General features: G+C 44.9%; 1 protein-coding gene across 2 annotated transcripts in view; it reads right to left on the bottom strand.

The window, feature by feature from the left end:
* Nucleotides 1–19,272, bottom strand: part of ERCC2 (ERCC excision repair 2, TFIIH core complex helicase subunit) — a 1,411,027-nt gene that overhangs the window by 412,428 nt on the left and 979,327 nt on the right. For both annotated transcript variants that reach the window (XM_078660894.1, XM_078660895.1), the window contains one exon: nucleotides 317–435. In XM_078660894.1, coding sequence (XP_078517020.1) covers nucleotides 317–435 — 119 coding nt within the window. The remainder of the gene's footprint in view (nucleotides 1–316; nucleotides 436–19,272) is intronic.

Below are 19,272 nucleotides of genomic sequence, written 5' to 3'. Positions count from 1 at the left end.
ATACTTGCATTGCATATTTTTGCCACAGGGGATCTGAAGATGCCATATATGTAAACAATGTGGAAAGACCAATTCAGCCTTTGGCACATATGTCTAGTGCTATATTACTATTCCCTAGTGTCCAAGGGCCTCGTTGTCTTTGACATATGTGTCAACAAACTAAATTACTCTTAACATATACAAAAGGGATGTTTGCACTTTTGCCCTTGTGGATCAGATGTTATAAATCTGTCATTTAGCTACAGGCTTTTCATATTTAAGGTAATACTGATAAGCGCCTCCATACTTTTAGCCTACATGTCCATGTCATTCTTACCTTTGGCGTAGGTGCTAACTAGGGTGGCAAAGTTAGCAATGAGTGTGATCGGGGAAAAATCTGCAATATCTGCAATCTCCAATGTGCGTAGCAGCGAACGAAGACGCTCAGAGCAAAATCTACACAGGAAAGAAAAGAGAAAAGTTTGCCATAACATGCTACTTATTTATTAAAAATGACATGTTACCAAAATGTTGACCGGAAATGTGATGAAAGAAGTTACTTGTATCTAAGTACAGTTATCCAGTATTGGTATATTTAAGGGATTCACATAATAGAATAATTCCCTGTCATCTAGTTAACAGTCCCATTAAAAATCAGCTTACAAAGTAAATATGCACTGCACTAAACTACCCCCAACCCCTGCCCGCCAAGGGAGACCAGCATAGTTCATATTTCAAAATACAATTGTGAAAGGTTATTAAGCCAGGTGAGCCTCGGAGAAAGAAAAAGGTCTGCATGCAAAACTATAGTGGAATACCAAAGCGAAAAAATTAGAGTTATAGGTAGTTACTTGTTTCTTCTCCAGTACTGGATCCTTTATAGAGCCACAAGCTTGAATCAGAATAGCAAGAAGCGCACTACAATTTTGTGAATGCAATATAGCAGAATGAGGGGGGAACGTGCTTATTGGAACAATTTACACACGGTGCTTGGCCACTACCAAGTCTTTAGATAATTTTGCATCTGAACAGTAGTGCCTCATGAACGTGAGTTGGATCTTCCACGAGGCTGCTCAGCTACTATCAATAAGTTGTATTTGCAAGAACGATTGTTACTGGATCCAAGTAACTTTTTCTTCCGATAACACTTCGACCGGCAGATATTCCTCATCTTTCAAGCAGATTCCAAAGCAGTATCCCTCACAGGTGGTGGGTCTGACGGATCGTCAGATGAGGCAATCCTGAAGGACTGAGTACGCAGAATGGCCATCGATTTGCACCTCCGAGTCCACATAATAATGCTTGACAACTGTGTGAAGGGAAGTCAATGTTGCTGCACGACATGGGCAAGGCCGAGGTGGAAGCCTTTGCCTGGGTAGAGTGGGCCCAGTTTCCATCTAGCATTTCCCTTTTTGCAAGGGCATAGCATAATTTGATGCACAAAATTATCCACTGGGACAGAGTTCTCTTCTAGGCTGTTTTACCCTTTTAACTACCCGTCTATCCAATGAAGAGCTGGTCATCATACCGTACAACTTTGGGGTGGTCAAACACAAGAGGGAATGCAGTTCCTAATAAGGCAAAGGGAGCAAGGTCAGGTGAGAAGGCAAGGTTCCCCTTAGAAAAGGAGGGAAAGGGGGATCCTTCCTTTCGGAATTGGGGTCCTCACACACCCAGCCTGCTGGGTGTCATGCTTCATCATGGTGCTTGCTCCTCGTCAGGTCGGCTCTGCAATACCGGATGGGCACCCTATGAGGGGCTCTTTGGTGAAGATCTTTTATTCGTTGTCATATGGTGCCGTAGGTGTGAGGGACCTCAAAGTGTAGATGTGCTACGTGAAGGTCAATAGACTGTGTAAAGGTAAAACAGGAAATGAAAGTCCAAACAAAATAATTGTAATGAATCTGGCTTCCAACCTGATTAAAAAAATATTTATAGAGTGGCGCTTTTCTGATATAATGCATCAGGATTTTGCGCTCAACTTCATGTGGTCGAAGAAAGGACCTTTCAAGGACCTAGAAAGGACTGCCTATCTACACTATTAGTGGTGTTATGGTTTACTAACCGTGATATACCACACAGTGCACCTCAAACAGTGGTACCTGTAAATGCGATGGCCCCAAAATCTATTGGTGACTGGCCACTCAACTCCTGGCAGGTAAAGACACCTGGAATTTCCAGTGTCATGGCATGAACCGCAGGAATGTCAGAAGACCTACCCATACGCTGCCGGTATGGTCTCTGTAGTTCGTATCTGACTGATCGCTTGAGATCCAGCTGATGCAGCTGCTTCTCCTTGGTGGGGTGGTGCATGAGCTAAAAGGTGGGAAGGGTAATAGATTGCCCTAGATCGTAAGGGGTCACCAAATTGGGGTCTAAAGCTGCTTTACTGACTAATGTGCCTCACTGACATAATTGCAACAAGAAAAACAGTCTTAAGTGTCAGGAAGCACAGGTGACAACTGTGAAGCAAATCCAAGAGTGCACCCATCACAAAGGCTTAAACCAGGTTTATGTCCCATCGGGGCATGAAAGAGCATTGGAAGAAACGGATTTGTCAGTCCCTTCAGAAGCCATATTGTTGTAGGCAAGGTAACTGGTCAAGGGGGAAGAGGAAAGATGACAAGGCTACTAAGCATCCTTCGATGATACACACCTCAGAGCCAAGCTGGGCCAGCAAGAGCGCAAATCGGTGGATCTCAGATAGGTGAGCCTTCAAGGGATCTACTTCCTATTCTACACACCAAGTAGATAAGATCACATCTGATGACAGTAGGAAGTAGATCAAGGGTCCCGTTCATTCTCCAGGCATGAAGGTGGAGGCTTTTAAGGTTGGAGTGCAGAATCTGCTCCTCTGTTTGAGAGAGGAGGTCCGCCCTGAGAGGCAGATGGAGTGGGTTTTACAAAGAGAGGTACAGAAAGTCTGCATTACACATCCTTCTCTGCATGTCTAACCAATGAAGATGAGTTGCACTCAGCCCAGGTGAATCTTCTTCAGAACATGAGGGATCAAGGAAATGGCACTCAGACAGACATCCAGATGGTTGGTGACTAGCCAAATCCCATGCTACTGAGCCCACTTCCAGAGTCTCAATACTTCTTTACAGAGAAGGTGAGAGCCCACTCCTCCCTGCTTGTTAACATGCCACATCACGGTTTGTGCTGTCTGTCAAGACCTATTAAGACAGACAGCAAATGAAAGGAAAGCATGCCTTGAGCACCAACCGAATCACCCTCAATATGATTAGGTTGCTAATCAGGGGACTAAATTCCTGTAATCTCCAGTTCCTACAGATGAGCATCCCACTTGAGGATGGCTGCATCCATTACTACAGTAGCCACACAAAAGGAAACCCGAAGTACGTGCCTTAAATTAGGTTCTTCTCTGCCAACTACCAGACTAGCCCCCAGATTCATCATGCTCCTCTTTTGCGAGTCCTTAATAGCGATTATTAAGGAATCGCTATTAAAGACTCGCAAAACGGGATGCATGTAGAAATCGCAAAATTTATTGCGATTTCTACTGCTTCCTTAGTTGCGATTCACTAATTGCTAATCGCAAATAAGGAATGACTCCCCATTCATTTGGGATGATGAATCCCAAATGCAAAAAAAGCGCTTGCAAAGGGCCAGATTCGCAGAATCTGGCCCTTTGCGAGCCGATTTTGGCTTCATGAATCTGGCTGTAGGTCCACCACAGAATTCCAGAACACCAAAATGGTGTCTTCAAGATATCAGTCATGTTGAAAACACTGACTTAGAGGGCCTTTATAGGAGAGACCTCATGTGCCAGCACTTGTGCATGACCAAGAGGATGCAGGAAAGTAGCAGACCTAGCAGGTGGAGAACAGTCATGACTGGAATACAAGCTCCCTCCCGAAACATTAGATTCAAATTCTGAAAGTTCCAGATCCTCTCTGACTGAAGGAAAGCTCAAAGCAATATTATAACCAGTACAACTCCTGTAAACAAGAGGCGCTGAGAAGGCTCTGGGCGAGTCTTAAACATGTTGATGGAATAACCCAAGTCAAACAGCAGAGATGCTTTCGCTTGCAAGTGGTGTGAGACTACCTTCAGCAATGTGGCTCTGAGCAGCTAGTCTTATACGTACACGGTTACCAAGTTCCTCAACCTCCTGAGATATATCATGATCACTGTCATACTAATGAAGACTAGAGGAGATAATGTCAATCCGAACAGGAGGACTGCAAAGTGGTAGGGATTGAACCCTACCAGGAACCATAGCAGCCTCCTGTGTGACTGCAAGACTGGTTAAATAGAAACAAGCATCCAGCGAGTCCAAAGACACCATTATGTGTTCTGCTTTCACCACCAGAAGTATCTGAAACTGGGACAGCATCTTGAACGTTTCCTTGCACAGGTAAATTGTCAGGAACGGCCGTAGCGGCGCCTACCTCACTCGTACCTGAACTTTTTAAATTTTCAATCTTTATTTCGATCCATTTGGATCATAAAAGAAATACAGACAGTAAAAATTCAATTTAAAATGATGCCAAATGAGACAAAGATTAAAGAGCATTACAGTAAGCCTGTTGAAATAATTACAGTATGTTGCATTTAAAAATCATCAGTGCATTTCATTTATCGCGAGTCTATCTCTGACTTCATTTAGCGGATGCGGGTGTGCCACATCGCTGTTAAAAATGTTGCCACCGCAAACACAATCGGGGGAGATAAATCAGTCTTTAAAATTCTGTAAGCTGGGAGGTAGTTCCTGAAGCCTAGGTTTTTAAGAAGAGGGACAAGCCAATATTTCCTCGATCTTTGATAAGCATTACAGAAGAATATAATATGCAAATCATTTTCCTGACGGCATGGGCATGACGGACACTGTTCTCTGAGCGATGACTGGGCCCAGCGGTTGGTGAGTGCCCTAATGGGGAGTGTACTCCACTGCATATATAATTTTCTGGTGAGAACGGGAGTAATACCATTGAGGACTTGCTCTAGATAGTATGAGTCTTTATATTTAATAAACAGATTTGTGAGGGACCCCTCCCGTGTACTCCCTCTTAAGGCCAGTAACTTTAGGTCATAAAAATCCTTCGAGAGGAGTTTGCGTGGGATCCTACTGCATGCAATTCCTGGGTCTAGCCATAGCTCTGGTCTTCCTAGGCTCTCGCATGTTTGTTTTATGTATCTCAGCCATGGGATTTGTGTTTCATTGGGTAGACGTAGGATCTCTTGGAGCTCAGTCCTATAGTTCGTAAGTTCTTGCGTGCTCCAGATACGGCGCCAAAAAGTTATTGGTTTTAGTCCCAGCTCTTCTGTAATTGGTCTAAGACCCAGGTCCAGTCTCAACGGGAGAAGCGGGGTGCTTAGGGGTAGGGCCGCCATCTGCCTGATAAAGTTATTTTCCGTGATCAACAGGTTTTGGGCAGGTGTGTGACCCCACAGTTCCCCCCCATATGTGACTGCCCCTCTTGCCTGCATTTTATAATTTTTGAATCACGGGACCGAAAGGTTTATAGGTCGACCCACTTGCCATCCTGCAGATGCCACCTGAACTACAACTCCCATGATGGTCTACGGGGAGGAGGTACTTGAGGCGACGCCGCGCATCGGCCGAAGTGTGTAATTCTGGATTTCGACGTTTCTCGCTCTCGGCTGAGATGAAGTGTTGACGGCGCGAAGGAAGCCGCCCTTATGCTCCGATGTTCGTGGTTCCTGGACCAGCTCGAAGTAGAGAAAAGCAGGAACAACCGAGAGTTCAGCAGTCATGGGTGTCATGGAAGGTTCGTGAACACACCATTTCTTGGGAGCAATTCGACTGGCAGCTTGGCTGCTTTCATTGAGTTTAGTGTTTCCCAGAGCGGAATGCGGTGGTGAAAGGAACCACGCATTCCCGTGTCTGGAGTGATTGGGCTGAATTCTTATCAGCTGGATTATTGAGCAAAGGATTTTGTGCTGACCATAGCGGAACACAGTGGTGATAGGAACCACGTGTTTCCGTGTATGGAAGAGTACTTTGGAGATCCATAAATGTGTTGCCATTTATCAGAGCGGTGGTAGTCAACCACGCTGTACTGTGTCTGGGGATGATTCAGGAGACATAGTATTTTCTTTTTTCCATTGGATTCATTTTCTTTACTTTTGGAATGGGCAAAACAAATCTCAACGTATTAGGGACAGTGTGGTGTGGAATTATCACTATAAACAACTGGGACATAAAAAGTCATTCCGTGTGGGCATTGCACAGACGATGGTATGTAAGGGATACGCCTGGTGATAAATGCGCTGATGACATGCTGTGCACATTGGTTCCCTGATTGTAAGAATTCTCTGTTTCAGGCTTGATGCATAGGCCAGAGTGATGTCCCAATGGTTGTATGGATCAGAAGAATTGCTGTTTGCTAACAAGGTATAGAAAGGGCATAGTGAGACTTCATGAGAGTAGCCTTTTTTCTCGCTTTGTTTATATCCTTGTCTTTTGTTGTTACAGGTTCCTTTTCCCCTTGCTGTCCCTTCCCATTCCTTTCCCTCGCCTAATCACTCGAACACTCTGTGTCTATATTGGGGTGTTGGTGATATCAGGAGATGGACCCTTACTTGCGGCAACTGGATCCTGCAGAGCGTATCATGACATAAATGTTCAAGAGCATGAGGTCTAGGATCAGAAGAAAACAGTTGGCCTTCTTGGAAACCAGGAAGTACATAGAGTAGGCACCCTGCCGAATTTCCTAGTATGGCACCTTCAGCAGAGCTGCCACCTCCTACTGCAATATTAGAACATGGTCCTCTGATGTAGTGAGGTGGCTGTAGGAAAGGTAAGGCATATCCACTTCCTACAACCTAAAGAACCCACTGTTATGGTCTTCCAGGCCTGTCAAAAGGTAAATACCCACCATGCAAAATGCCAAACATGCATCTTCAAGGGTAAGCTAAAATGGCTTTCCTGTGTGTTGATGGGGAGGGGTAGGAGGGCTGCTGGGTCTGACAGCCTCTTACTTTGACTCTGCCTTTGTATTGTTGAACCAAGGAACTTTGTTGCTGAAAGGGATGGGAAGCTTGGTGTAGTTGACACCGGAGCCCCTTTGAGAAGCCCAGAAATTTCCAAAACCACTTGTAACCTTTTGCAGGGAATTGGAGATCAGGCTGTGACTCTCCGAGACTTTACGTTTTCTAAGGTCACATCTGCCTGGTCTATAAAGAGATGCACAAGTCAAAAGGTGTATCCATTACTGTGACTTAGACATCCCACAAAGAAATCAGGGGATCCTAGCAGGATATATCTGAGCAGGCCTTCAGAGGAACACATGGCTCTGTCTACTGTGTCTCCTGTGTCCAAACTAGCTGTAATAATACACTGGATGTGTCCTGCCATCACAGACGACCTCTGCAAATGGTCTTTCAGATTAGCTGGGAGACTACACTGGGCCTGATCACTGCTGCCTTACCCACAAAGCATGGGTGTATCATCCTAAAAGGCAGGTAGTGTTAAGGGAATGGAATGCCAGGTTTCCTGCTGAGGAACCCTTTTTCGCAACTGCCTCTAGTTTTTTGGATTATCTGTCTGTCGAGTCGATGGGGCAGGATCTCTGGCTTATGTCTGATGCAAGAAGAGGCCTACACCACAAGACTCTCCAGTGAAAGGAGGACAGGCAGGCTTGCCTGATGCCCTGACGCTACCCTGTAACGCTTAGCAACTGCTCAGCTTACTATTTACAAATATAGCATCTAGGGTGGGGACTTTTGAGTGAGTGGGTCCAGTGATCAACTGGTGGAAAACCAATTCTATAGTGAGCAGGCATGATGTCTGGCAAAATTGTGCTTTTTCAAACCTGATGTTGAGATCCCAAAGGATGAAAAGGTTTCTGTGGTCCATTCAATTGTATTTTATTGTATCCAGGATAGGCTGAGAAAGTTGTGGGAAAGGGAGAAGTGGAAAAGCATTGTTTCGCATTCTGAAAATGTTATGTACTATGTGTAAAGTGTTTTTTATGGCTCACAGCAAGTCCCCCATTGTTGTGTACATTTGTACTATGTCTGAAGAAAGTGACGTAGCCCATGTAGATGTTTTCGTGTGAATGGGTGTTAAATTATCTCCTAAACAGGTTGCTATAATGAAGAGCGGGTTTGGTTTGCAAGTTTGCTAGTGGGTCTTACGTGCGATTTCTGTTTTTGCTTCATGCTCTAGCATTGATTAGCATAGATGACTGACCGTTGTTTGAGTCAGGAATGACTGAGACATCCGACATATTGTGCCATGCTCAAGATTAGTCTCTGGAGAGGAAGAGACAAGATGTTGAGTTTTGCTGAAGCTGGGTTAGGGCCAGTTATGTCTGGTGCACTTTTCAATACTTCGTCCCTCATGACAGCATGGTAGTAAAATATTTTTGAATTGTTACTATTGGAGTTTTGTAGAGGGGCACTGCTGGTTGACTTTATGAGATGGTCATTTGTACTGATTTCTGATTAACCTCTTACTATTTTATCCCTCTGGATTGGTAGATAAGGTTTTATTGCATCCTTAATATTCACATTTTGAACAACAGTGTTTTTGGGTGTGTCGGTAGTACACTTTTTGACAGATTCGACTGGTCAATGCTGCTGCAAATCTAAGTGCTGACCCGTTATATTAGTAGGTGGTCGGGAGGTGATACTGTCTTTTTCATCACTGGCTGTGCAGGATGCCATTGATGATTCAGGTGAGAGGCCTGGAGCTTGCCCAGATGGCAGCTCTGGCTAGATTGGCAGCGTGGGTGGCAAATATGATACCGTGGAAGATTTGCCAAATTGGTCCAGTATGTTTCTAAGTGAATTTACATGGTTTGGTTGGATGGGAGGTAGAAGTCATTATTTATATGAGTTTTTAAAAGGCAAGGTAGAGGCCTATATTAATTGGGAAAGTGCTTGAGAGAAAGAATGGTCAAGGGAAGCACTGAATGAGGGGTTAGAAAGAGCATCATTGAGAGTTTTAAGAGTTGAGGCTATCGATATTTTGGTTAGTGGTTCAAATCTGCATCGTTTATAATCAGAACAGGACTGGGCCCAAAATTCCTGAGGTGGGTATGGCTGCTCTACACAGACATAGCTGGCCAGGTGAGAGTAAACAGCTTTACGTCTAGGCAGTTTTCTCTTCGTAGGGGCACTAGACAAGGTTGCCCTTTGTCCCCGCTATTATTCGCACTAATGTTGGAACCCCTGGCGACTTGCGTGCGGAAAGATGTCATGACCAGAGGGCTGAGATGGTCCCCGGATTGTGAGGACAGAATATCGTTATATGCTGACGACATAGTGTTATATCTGGCGTATCCCTATAGATCCATTTGAGTGGTCTTAGACATGTTTATCAATTTTGGAAAGTATTCAGGATATGCTATCAAATGGGACAAGTCGGTACTGTATATGCTCCATGGACAGGTTCCCCGTCTTCCTAAAGATTGTGCTTTGATGATTGCGACAGATGGTTTTAAATACCTAGGGGTCTTCGTTACACCAGATTCGGCCCTTTTCTACAAGAGCAATTTGGCGCCCTTGCTAGCGCGACTGCGAGCGGACGTCCAGCATTGGAGGTCCCTCCCCTTGTCATTGATTGGTCGGGCGGCACTCTTTAAGATGCTTGCCCTCCCTCGCTTTTTGTATATTTTACAAAATAGTCCGACTAAAGTTCCTGATACCTTTTTTGTGGCTGTGGAGGGGGGCTACATACACTACTGTGGGATGGAAGGGCTCCCAGAATAGCGCTCCAAAAATTGACGAAAGGGTGGTACGACGGTGGAATTGCGCTGCCCGATGTTCGGTTGTACTATTGGGCTCCGCAATTGGCTACGGTAAACAGATGGAAGTATGCCCTACCAGATGACCTGGCGTGTGCCTTAGATAGATATCAAATGGAAGGATCAGGCTATCTCGGGCGCTTTATTCGTCCCCACGGAACAAGAGGCTTGTAGGCCCCACCCAGCATACGCTGCAGATATGGAGACTGGCTAATTCCCGCCTGGGTTGGACGAATAGACTCACTCAGATGACACCGCTGTGGTCCGCACAAAAGCTGGGCATGCTCTGTCGTCATCCAGGGTTTGACAAATGGGACATGATTGGTAGTTCAACGGTAGGGGATCTGATTAAGAAGGGTAAGACCCTTCGGTTCGAGGAGCTGCAGAGTAAGTACCAGTTGGCTCCAAGTGAAGTTTTTAGATATTTACAAATCAGGCACGCCTTAATGGCGGCGTTTCCTAGCTGTGAGGATATTCCAGAATACTCCCCTTTGGAAGATCGTCTACTAGACGGACAGTTGCATACCAAGGCAATTTCTCTCACATATAGAAAGCTCAGTAACAACATGCCAGATACCTTTGGACAGCTCAGAGAGAAATGGGAAAGAGAATTAGGACCATTGGAAGAGCAAGACTGGAGGCAAGCATTGATGTCTCCGAGAGAGGCTGCAATCACACTTAGATATCGCCTTATACAGCTCCGTATACTTCACCGCTCATACTTGACTGGGATTACTCTGGCGAAGATCGGGTCTAGGTCAGATGACCTGTGTTTTAAGGGATGTGGGCAGACAGCTAGCTTTTATCATATGTTTTGGGAATGTCCTATGGTGCAAAGCAGATGGGACAGGATTGTGACACATCTGCGACCTGCTCTAGGTAAGACAGTCACGCTGACACCACGACTGGGTTTGTTAAACATATGGGACGCTATGGACCTTACGGAGACGGAACAACAGTTTGTGACATTAGGATTCACTTTATTTAAGAGAGAACTAGCTACGGGGTGGGGTAGTGCCAGGCCACCAGGGGTTGCAATATGGAGTAGGGAATTGGACAAATGTATGGTGGCCGAGAAAGAAGTATTTATCGCACGTGGTTGTCCAAAGAAATGGGATAAGAAATGGGCCAAATGGAACTTATACAGAGTTGAAATATGTGTGTCCCCATCGGTAAACTTAGAAATGCGGAGGGTTAGAGGGAGAGAGCAAGAAATGTAATGAATCCTTGTATGGAATATGTTGGTCACTGTGAAGGTCACTATGATTGGTATTGTGAAATATCCATATCAATGTCAATGGTCTGTCACTATTGCAAAGTTAAAATAAAAATATTTAAAAAAATAAATAAATCTGCATCGTTTAGAATGGATATCATATGGGGCAAGAATAAGAAGTGTTAGTCAATACTGATGTGCTTTGGAGATCCAGAGTAGGATATTTGGTAAAAGATTGAGGCATGCAATTGCTGAGAGGATAGGGAAGAAAAGAATAAAGTGTGAGATGAGGTAGTGGAGTTAGTGAGAGATAAGAAATGGGATCCTGTTGGAGAGTGTGGTAGTAGAGGATGTGTTGCCAGTGGTTAGTCTTTAGGGAGCAAGTCAATGTGTGATGAGAAGAGGGTAATGGAAGAAGGGAGGTACTGGATGAGGGGATGGAAGTGGAGTTAGGACAAACAAGCATGAGTTTGATGATATAGAAGGAAGGTCAATGGAGGGGTAGGATACCTTTCTAGGATAAAGGCAGTACACCCAGTAGTGTTTTTCTTTCAGGATTGATCGTAGTTCTTTTTAAGAGTGTCATTACAGGTTATCTGATTAATAGGCACTCTTGTACGCTTAAAATTATTTTGAGTAGTTGGTTTCTCATTGACTGTTAAAGGCTCTTAACTATGTTATTATGAATGTTGGTAAGCGTGTGCGTTTCTTTGAAGGTATTATTCCAAATGGTTGATCTGGTGCAGCAGAAACCTATATACCAGGAGTGAATTCTGGGCAGCCGACACTCAGTTACCAATTTCCATTTTGCAAAGGGAAAGTTCAGGAGGAGTCCTCATGGATCAGAATGGAGTCAATCTGGGATATGCTTGTGAAACATATCAGGCTTTTGGTTCAGGTACATCAGGTTTAGTGCTTTTTTACATCTCTTATTATTGATCTTTATATTTTTTCCATCAATCATTCGTGAATATTCGGTTTGCAGAAAGTAGCAATCACATAGAACATGCAGTAACTGAAATTAACACTAGAAGCCAAGATATTGTGGCTACATAAACACACGTCAAATATGAACAGTGCACTGTGAAGAAGAAAAAACAGAATGTCCCACCCACGTTCCCTAATTGGTACACCGCCGCATTTATATATTCAATAGGACCAGTCTTCATGCTGAGTTACTGAAGGCTTATAATCTGGCAATGCTTGCATAAATACTTGTGTGTCTTGGTGTAAAAGTAGCCCCGTTGAATAAGGAAGTAAGGTAAGCGGTGGGGGGGTAGAGGGGTCGAACACCAGGCAGGTCACAGCTGACAATCATGAGCGGGTCATAGATGCATTACTCTATGCGAGACCATCAAGATACCCCCTCCACCTGCACCTGCCTAACTAGCCACCACACCATACTGCCCTCATCAGACAGCTACGGCCGAATGGCGCAATATACGACACAGTATATCCCAGTTCTACCTCCCATGTTTGTTTTAGTTTTTGTCATTACTGGCACAAAACATCCCATATAATACAGGTCAAATAGCGAGGATGCACTTCACCTCCGGACACACAATACAGGCTACCTTGCATGAATATCGATACCGTCTCACCATTTGTTCCACAGAAACATCACCAAGCTTGGGACTGTACGAGAGGCCAAATGCCATGATGCTATACAACTTCATGTCAAGATGTACAATGTATATGATAGATTGTTTGTATCAATGTAATCGATACTGATGTGAAGTACTTAACTACTGAAAATGCCAATAAAAATGATTTCATAAAAAAAAAGGGGGGGTGGGGGACAGGAGGCCATGGATTGGCTTGGAACAAGTAAGAGCCTTGGTAAGTTGAAAAAGCAGCTTACTGAGTACTTTTCTCCATTGCTGCTTGGCATAGTCTTGTTTCATCAGAAATAAACCGGGATGAGGGGAGGAGCAACATCATATTTGAATATTTTATAAATTTGTCAAGTACTGTGTCCCAGTATCCTGCAACTGGGCTCCTTCGGAAACCTCTATTTTCCTCTCTGTGAAATACTGTACTCACTGCTTGGGCCCATTTTATGACCCATGTCTACAGTTCGTCAATAGTGGAGCATGGGCATGCTTCCAATGCATGGAACTAGCACGCTTAGCTAGCATAAGAGAGTGATTAGTAAATGTATCAGTGACCTTTTTATTGTTTTGCCTAGGGAGCAAGCAAAGTAAACAACCATGCAGGTATTGCATTGCAAATGCTTGTTTAGATTCCAGGTGATTGGTGTTGCATTGCATTTTTGGCTGAACACTGTATTTCCCCGCAGCATTCTTTTGTCCGCGTTCCTTGATGCCGACCTTGGCGGACATAACTCGACCCTCCTGGGGGCGAGCTGGATGTTGAGGCGGGCGGTGCTTCCCAGTAACAGCGGCACTGGTGCGGCCAATGGAACTGTGATGATGCCCCCTGGGCGGAAACCATTAATGTTGGGCTGACTGCAGAGCCCGAGCTAGCACGGCCAATGCCCGGTGGAGCTGTTTAGGCAGCTATAGAGGAGATCGGTTTTGGTTTCACCCCCTCGGCTGTCACCTACCCAGCCGGACATTGGATATAGTTTTTCCTTGTCTCTTCGCTATGTTCCTTCCCTCCCCCACCTCCCCCTGTAATACTACGGCTGCCTCCCCCTTGCTGTCCTGCGTGGAGCTGTGGAGTCAGTTACCTTATGGTTTTTGCATTGAATTTATGTATATCCCACCATTTTGAGATAATTGCTATCAGCTTCCGTGACCTGGGTCCTCCTTCTTGGCGGTTTCAACCGATCCTCAATTCTGCTGGTCTCCTCCTTTGTTCTTCTGACTGACCTTTTTCCTCTAGTGACCCCCCTTAGGTCTCCAACACCCCTCCCTTCCTATACTTTCACTGATATAGAGGATGTTTTTTAGATTGTTTGCCCCCAGCTCGTTAGTTTGTTCTTTCACTTTGACTGTTTTGTCCCCCTGAAGTACTTTTTCCCCTTGCCGGTCTGCCTGATTTGATATGCATTCCTTAATCCTTTTTACCATTCCCCCTCTACCTTCCATGCCCCATTGGACATGTCTTGACTATGCTAGGCGCTAATAACTCATGTTATTGTTTAATCACTGTTTTTTCTCCGATGTTATACGTTGCTCCTGTAACTGATGCAAATTTTTTGTAACTTGTAACTCGCTGATCCTCATATAAAGCGCTCTGATACCTCCGGTCTAGCCAGTGCTATATAAAACTCTGCAAATAAAATAAACAAATAAGGTAGTCTATCAGAGGGAACTCTGTTATTATAGATATATCCTTTATCACTTTGGACCAAAAAAGCTGTATTAGTGGGCAACTCTAAAACAAGATCCTGTTGCATGGCAGTAGGGGTAAGCATCCAATGTTGTGGGTATATTGTCTGTAACCTAGATGAAGTGAGGTAGACTCTATGCAAAATATGAAATTTGATACACTGAAAGCGAGCATTGCGGGAGATTTTATGTAGGTATCTACAATGTTTTTGTTGAAGATTGCAGGGATCTGTTAGCATGAGCTGAAAGCCATTTTGTACTTGGCAGCCATTTTACTTAGCCATGTGCTGTTTCCCTCTTCCAGAGCATTGCACATGCTCAGAGGGGCCTAACTAGTAGAATGCCCCAACTACTAGTATAGAACTGTCAGGCTATTCTTATTAATGTGCTTAGTTTGGGCTCTCCTCCCACTTTGGTGAGCAAGCAAATTTTGTATACCCATATTAGTCATTTTGCGTGCTTACATGTGCCAGGACCTCCCCTTGGTTTTATGCTATGTAAACCTAAGGCCCCTGTTTTCTGTACTCCTTAGACTGCCTTATACAGTTTCCTGAGGGTACTGTGTGACGTAGTCTCCCTCATCTGAGGTTAATAAAATATATTTTTTTTATATTACAGCTTCTGTGCCAATCTCTTCTTTGTTGGAGGTGTATCAGTGAGACCCCTGAGAAGGTTTCTATTTTCTACAAATGGCGCCTCAACGTGGACCTCATCAGAGAATGCGGCTATCCAAGGGAGCGGTGTTGACAGGAGACAGGAATCTACCGATGAGAACAGGACAGGATTCTACTAAGGAGGTACCCTGTGCACGGAGATTCTCGGTATCTGCAGCCCAGTATATTTCTGGTCTTCCTTTTTTGATCCTCCAAATGTTTACCGCTCCTGACTGAGAACATTTTTGGCGCGAGTATTCCAAAAACAACGTTAGGTTATTAAGAACTTGGCAGTTAGAATCTGGAGACCTATGCTCAGTAAGGTCATTTGTGAGATAGTAAGAGAAGTGCGCCGGCTGTGAAAATGTGATATAAAGTGAGATAAACGTGATATAAAGTGAGATAAACGACAAATAAAGTGAGATAACATGAGGTAAAGTGCTATAACGTGAGATTAAGTGCAATAAAGTGAGATACAAAGTGCGATAACGTGAGATAAAGTGCTATAACGTGAGATTCAAAGTGATATAACGTGAGATAAAGTGATACAACGTGATAACCAGTGATAAAACGTGATAGATAAAACTTGGCCAAAAACGGGAATTTAGGGATATATATAAATATATAAATTACAATTTGTGTAGGCAGGTAATGAGGAGACTTTTCTCTACTTTTTATAAAATTTGATTAGCATATTATTTAAGTGCTACTTTGCGTATAATATTGTATATTTTGCAATATTTTTGGTATGCCTGTTTCAAGCGCACATTGAAGAATGTGTTGCTTTTTGGAGGTACCATAAAGGGATGTGAATAGACTCCGCCGGCTCCCCTAGAGGGGATACCTAAATAGGTTTAGGTATACAAATTGTATTTCTTCCTTGGTGACAAAGTACCCCATGGAATTAAAATATGTACATAAAACAAAAAAGGATCCTATTCTGCACACTTTTATAAGTGGAGATATGCAGAGCGATTTTTGGTGTTCTGCCAGGCAAAGCTAGTGAATTGAGTGTATTTTGGCTTCTTGAAAATGGAACAGTCTGTTGGGCTGTTTTTGTGAAGTCTTTTTTGGGCTACTATTGAGAAGCATTTCTTGTAAATATGACTCACAGCTAGTATTTATAAACGGTTTGGTTTCAGTACAGTCTGTGGGCTGTCTTTTGTTTATGTCCTAAGTGTTGATTTGTGGGTTAATCGTGTGTTTCAATGTATATGTGGGTTGTGATCTAACATTGATGGTACTTGTGTGAATAAAGAGCGATTGCGCTTTTTGTGTAAGAATGGCTAGCCTTAAGCGCGCTGTATTGTGTGTTCTGAGTGTATGACCCCCTTCTGTAAATGTCTGGAATGAGCTCAATGTGTTTGTTTATCTTATGTTGTCGTCATTCTGTTATGCAAAATGTCACTTAATTAATATTAAATAAAAATATTAAAAAATCCAGAAATAAACTATATGACATATGCTACATAGCTACATGTTATTATTAAATTGACAGAGTAAGAAACTATACACATGTGCAAACTACCACAATGCTAAAGATAACATTAGAATTCACATTCAATACAAAAAAAATAGGCCTAAAAAACGAAATTGTGTATTTTATAATGATTATAACTAACATATAAAATGTTACAGCATTTTCCTTAGATACATAAGATATTAAAAGGCATTCATATAATCTGAATAAATTGGTTGATGCTGAACTAAACACACATTATGGAACAATAGATTTTGACTGCCTTGAAATGCCTGACTTCGAAATGACTGACTTTTAAATAGACTGTGACCTGCTTACATTTCAACGCTAGAAACAAATTCTTTCAATCAGCTGTGTAAATAGCATATGGCTGTTACTGACTGCTAGCCGCAGAAGGAAAATGCTGACTTAGTGCCAACCTGGTATAGAGGCTTGCATGCTTTTTAAAAAATGTTACAAAAAATCAGTTTCATTATTTTGGATAACAGGGAAATATTGACAGTAGGGATTTTCCTTTCTTAATTCCTTTTTACATAAGCATATCCGTGGTTTTTGATGTTAAATAATGACTGTCCTTAAAAAGTGGCGCAGATTTTTCATGTTTCAAGTTAGGCTTCTGTGCTTAGGGTTATAAATGAATGCGTCTAAATCTGATAGGCAAGGGATGAAGCTTGCTTTTCATATGTGGGATCATCAAAATGATTGGTTTTATTAACCCCTTCGACGCTGATGACGGAGCGGTTCCGTCATCAGCGTCCGTTGGGCTGTGCTGATGACGGAACCGCTCCGTCATCAGCACAGCCCTCGGGGGGAGCGCTGGCGCTCCCCACTGGGGTATCGATCGTCGTGCTTTTCCCTGGGGTGGCAGCGGAAGACTTTCCGCTGCCACCCCCTGGCCCCCCCACGCTTCCTGGTGACGTCAGCGCGCACAGCGCGCGCCAACGTCATCGGGAAGCGCTGGACGCGCTGGAAGCCTTTTGTTTCCAGCGCGTCCAGCGAGAAGGGTGAGTTTTGTTGCTCCGGTGGGGCGGGGGGCCTGTTTCTCGGTGCCTTGAGGCACTCGGGGGGAGGAAACAGTGTTTCCTCTCCCCTGATGTCCCAATGCAGGGCATTCCTGGTGCACGATCGCGCACAGCGTCGCAATCGTGCACCAGGAATGCCCCACTAGACACCAGGGATTGTTTTATTTTTTTTGTGTCCAGGAAGCGACCCCTTGGGCAAGGGTCGCTTCCTTAGGGGGCATATTACTTTTCAGACTGGTATAACAATCACTATTCGATCAGTGGTAAGGCCTAGGGCCTTGGGAATCGCTTGGACTACGAGGGTCTAACAATAGTTAGGACGGGAGTAGCCCGCGGGATTCGGGTGCAGTGCCTAAAGCACAAGCATGCACCAATGCAAAGTCAGTGGTGCGTAAAAGTTATCGAGTTACAGTTTTAAGAGTCTTCCGACTGGACTAGAAGGACAAAACTTTAGACTTAGACACTAGAGGTGTAAACCACGACACGAGCACCGGCGTTCAAGAGTTACCTCACCCACAGGAAGCGGGTGCACAGGTGCAAAGGTGTGTCAGGGTTTGTCACGAAGATCTAGGGTGCCTGGAGATGAAGACGCTGCAGGCGTCCAGAAGAGAAGTGTCCGGTGCGATCCAAGGGTGGATCGAAGTTGTAGAGTACCTGAAAGCAGAGGGGACAGAGTCTGGGTCACTAGCCAGTGACCAGGAAGGAACCAGGCAATGCCGGGCGCAATCAGGTCGTTGTCGTGAAGCTTGTCTCCGCTGCCACGTGGACTCTGGGGCACCGAGAATGTCCAGGAGTGGATCACAAGCTGTCCCACGAAGGCTCTCACTGTCGCTTCCGGATCGGAGTCAACAAGCCTTGGCAAAGGCAATCCACGCAGGATTCGAAGATCGCTTCTTGACCGGACCAGGAAGGTCAGATCGGGTGCTCCTTTTCAGGGGAGCGAGGGCCAGTCTGGAGCAACCAGACTAGCAGAGCAAATTCAAAGGTTCGTCGGTACTGGGGCCGCTAGCCAACGGGCAAGCGACCGGACCAACACTTCGAGCAGGAAAATGCAAAAGGGCCCCACGCAGCACTCGAGGAGTTTGGAGGGGTGAGCTTCGGTGCAAAAGCTGCTCGGGGCTGGAGCTTCTCAAACTCCAATGTACAGCTTCGAGGGAGCCTCGGAGGCTGCACGGTCAGCGCTTCCTAGTTTTTCCAAGATGGCCGGCCCCACGCTTCAGGTCACCTCCACGGGTCTCAGCTCTGCATAGACTGTGGATCGGGCTGTTGGAAGGCAGGAACGCTGGGTCTTGTCGATCTCTGTCGTTCGAGTTTCGGCGGGAACTGCAACAAAGCAAATGTCGAGGTGCTGGATGGTGCCTGTTTGCACAGGGTGGTCACTCCTTGACCACAAGGGAGATTCTTCAGTCTTCCACGTCGAGTGGGATGTTGAAGGGTCCAGAGTTTCGTTTCATAAGTTTCAGTCAGGATAAATCTGCTGTGCATCTGCACAGCTCCTACCTTTATTCCAAATCAAGGGGCTGGATTACCTGCTAGGTCCCTCCTATGGGTGGAACCCAGGAAGGGGGTGGTTACACCCCTTTTCCTTTGTCCAGTTTCGCACCAGGACTGGGGCAGGATGGCTCCAGAACCGGTTTGACTGGAATCTGCCCAGGGACACCTTGTGCGCCCCAGGCAGTGTCTAGTTTCTTTCAACCCTCCCTGCTACAATCCACTATCTCCTGTCTGGGGTGGTGTGACACCTCCCTGCCATTCCTGCCACTGCTACTCCGGATTGCGGACTGCCACTGGATCACAAGCCCTAGGGGGCATAGCGATCTCGCAGCAGGAGCAGCGCATCATCTCCGTGCCAGCCGGCGCATAAAGCTCCCGCAGGGCACCCGTGA

The sequence above is a fragment of the Lissotriton helveticus genome, chromosome 9, assembly GCF_964261635.1.
Source record: "Lissotriton helveticus chromosome 9, aLisHel1.1, whole genome shotgun sequence".
NCBI lineage: Eukaryota > Metazoa > Chordata > Amphibia > Caudata > Salamandridae > Lissotriton > Lissotriton helveticus.
The sequence above is the reverse complement of the archived record's forward strand: the minus strand, read 5'-3'. Positions and strand labels throughout refer to the sequence as shown.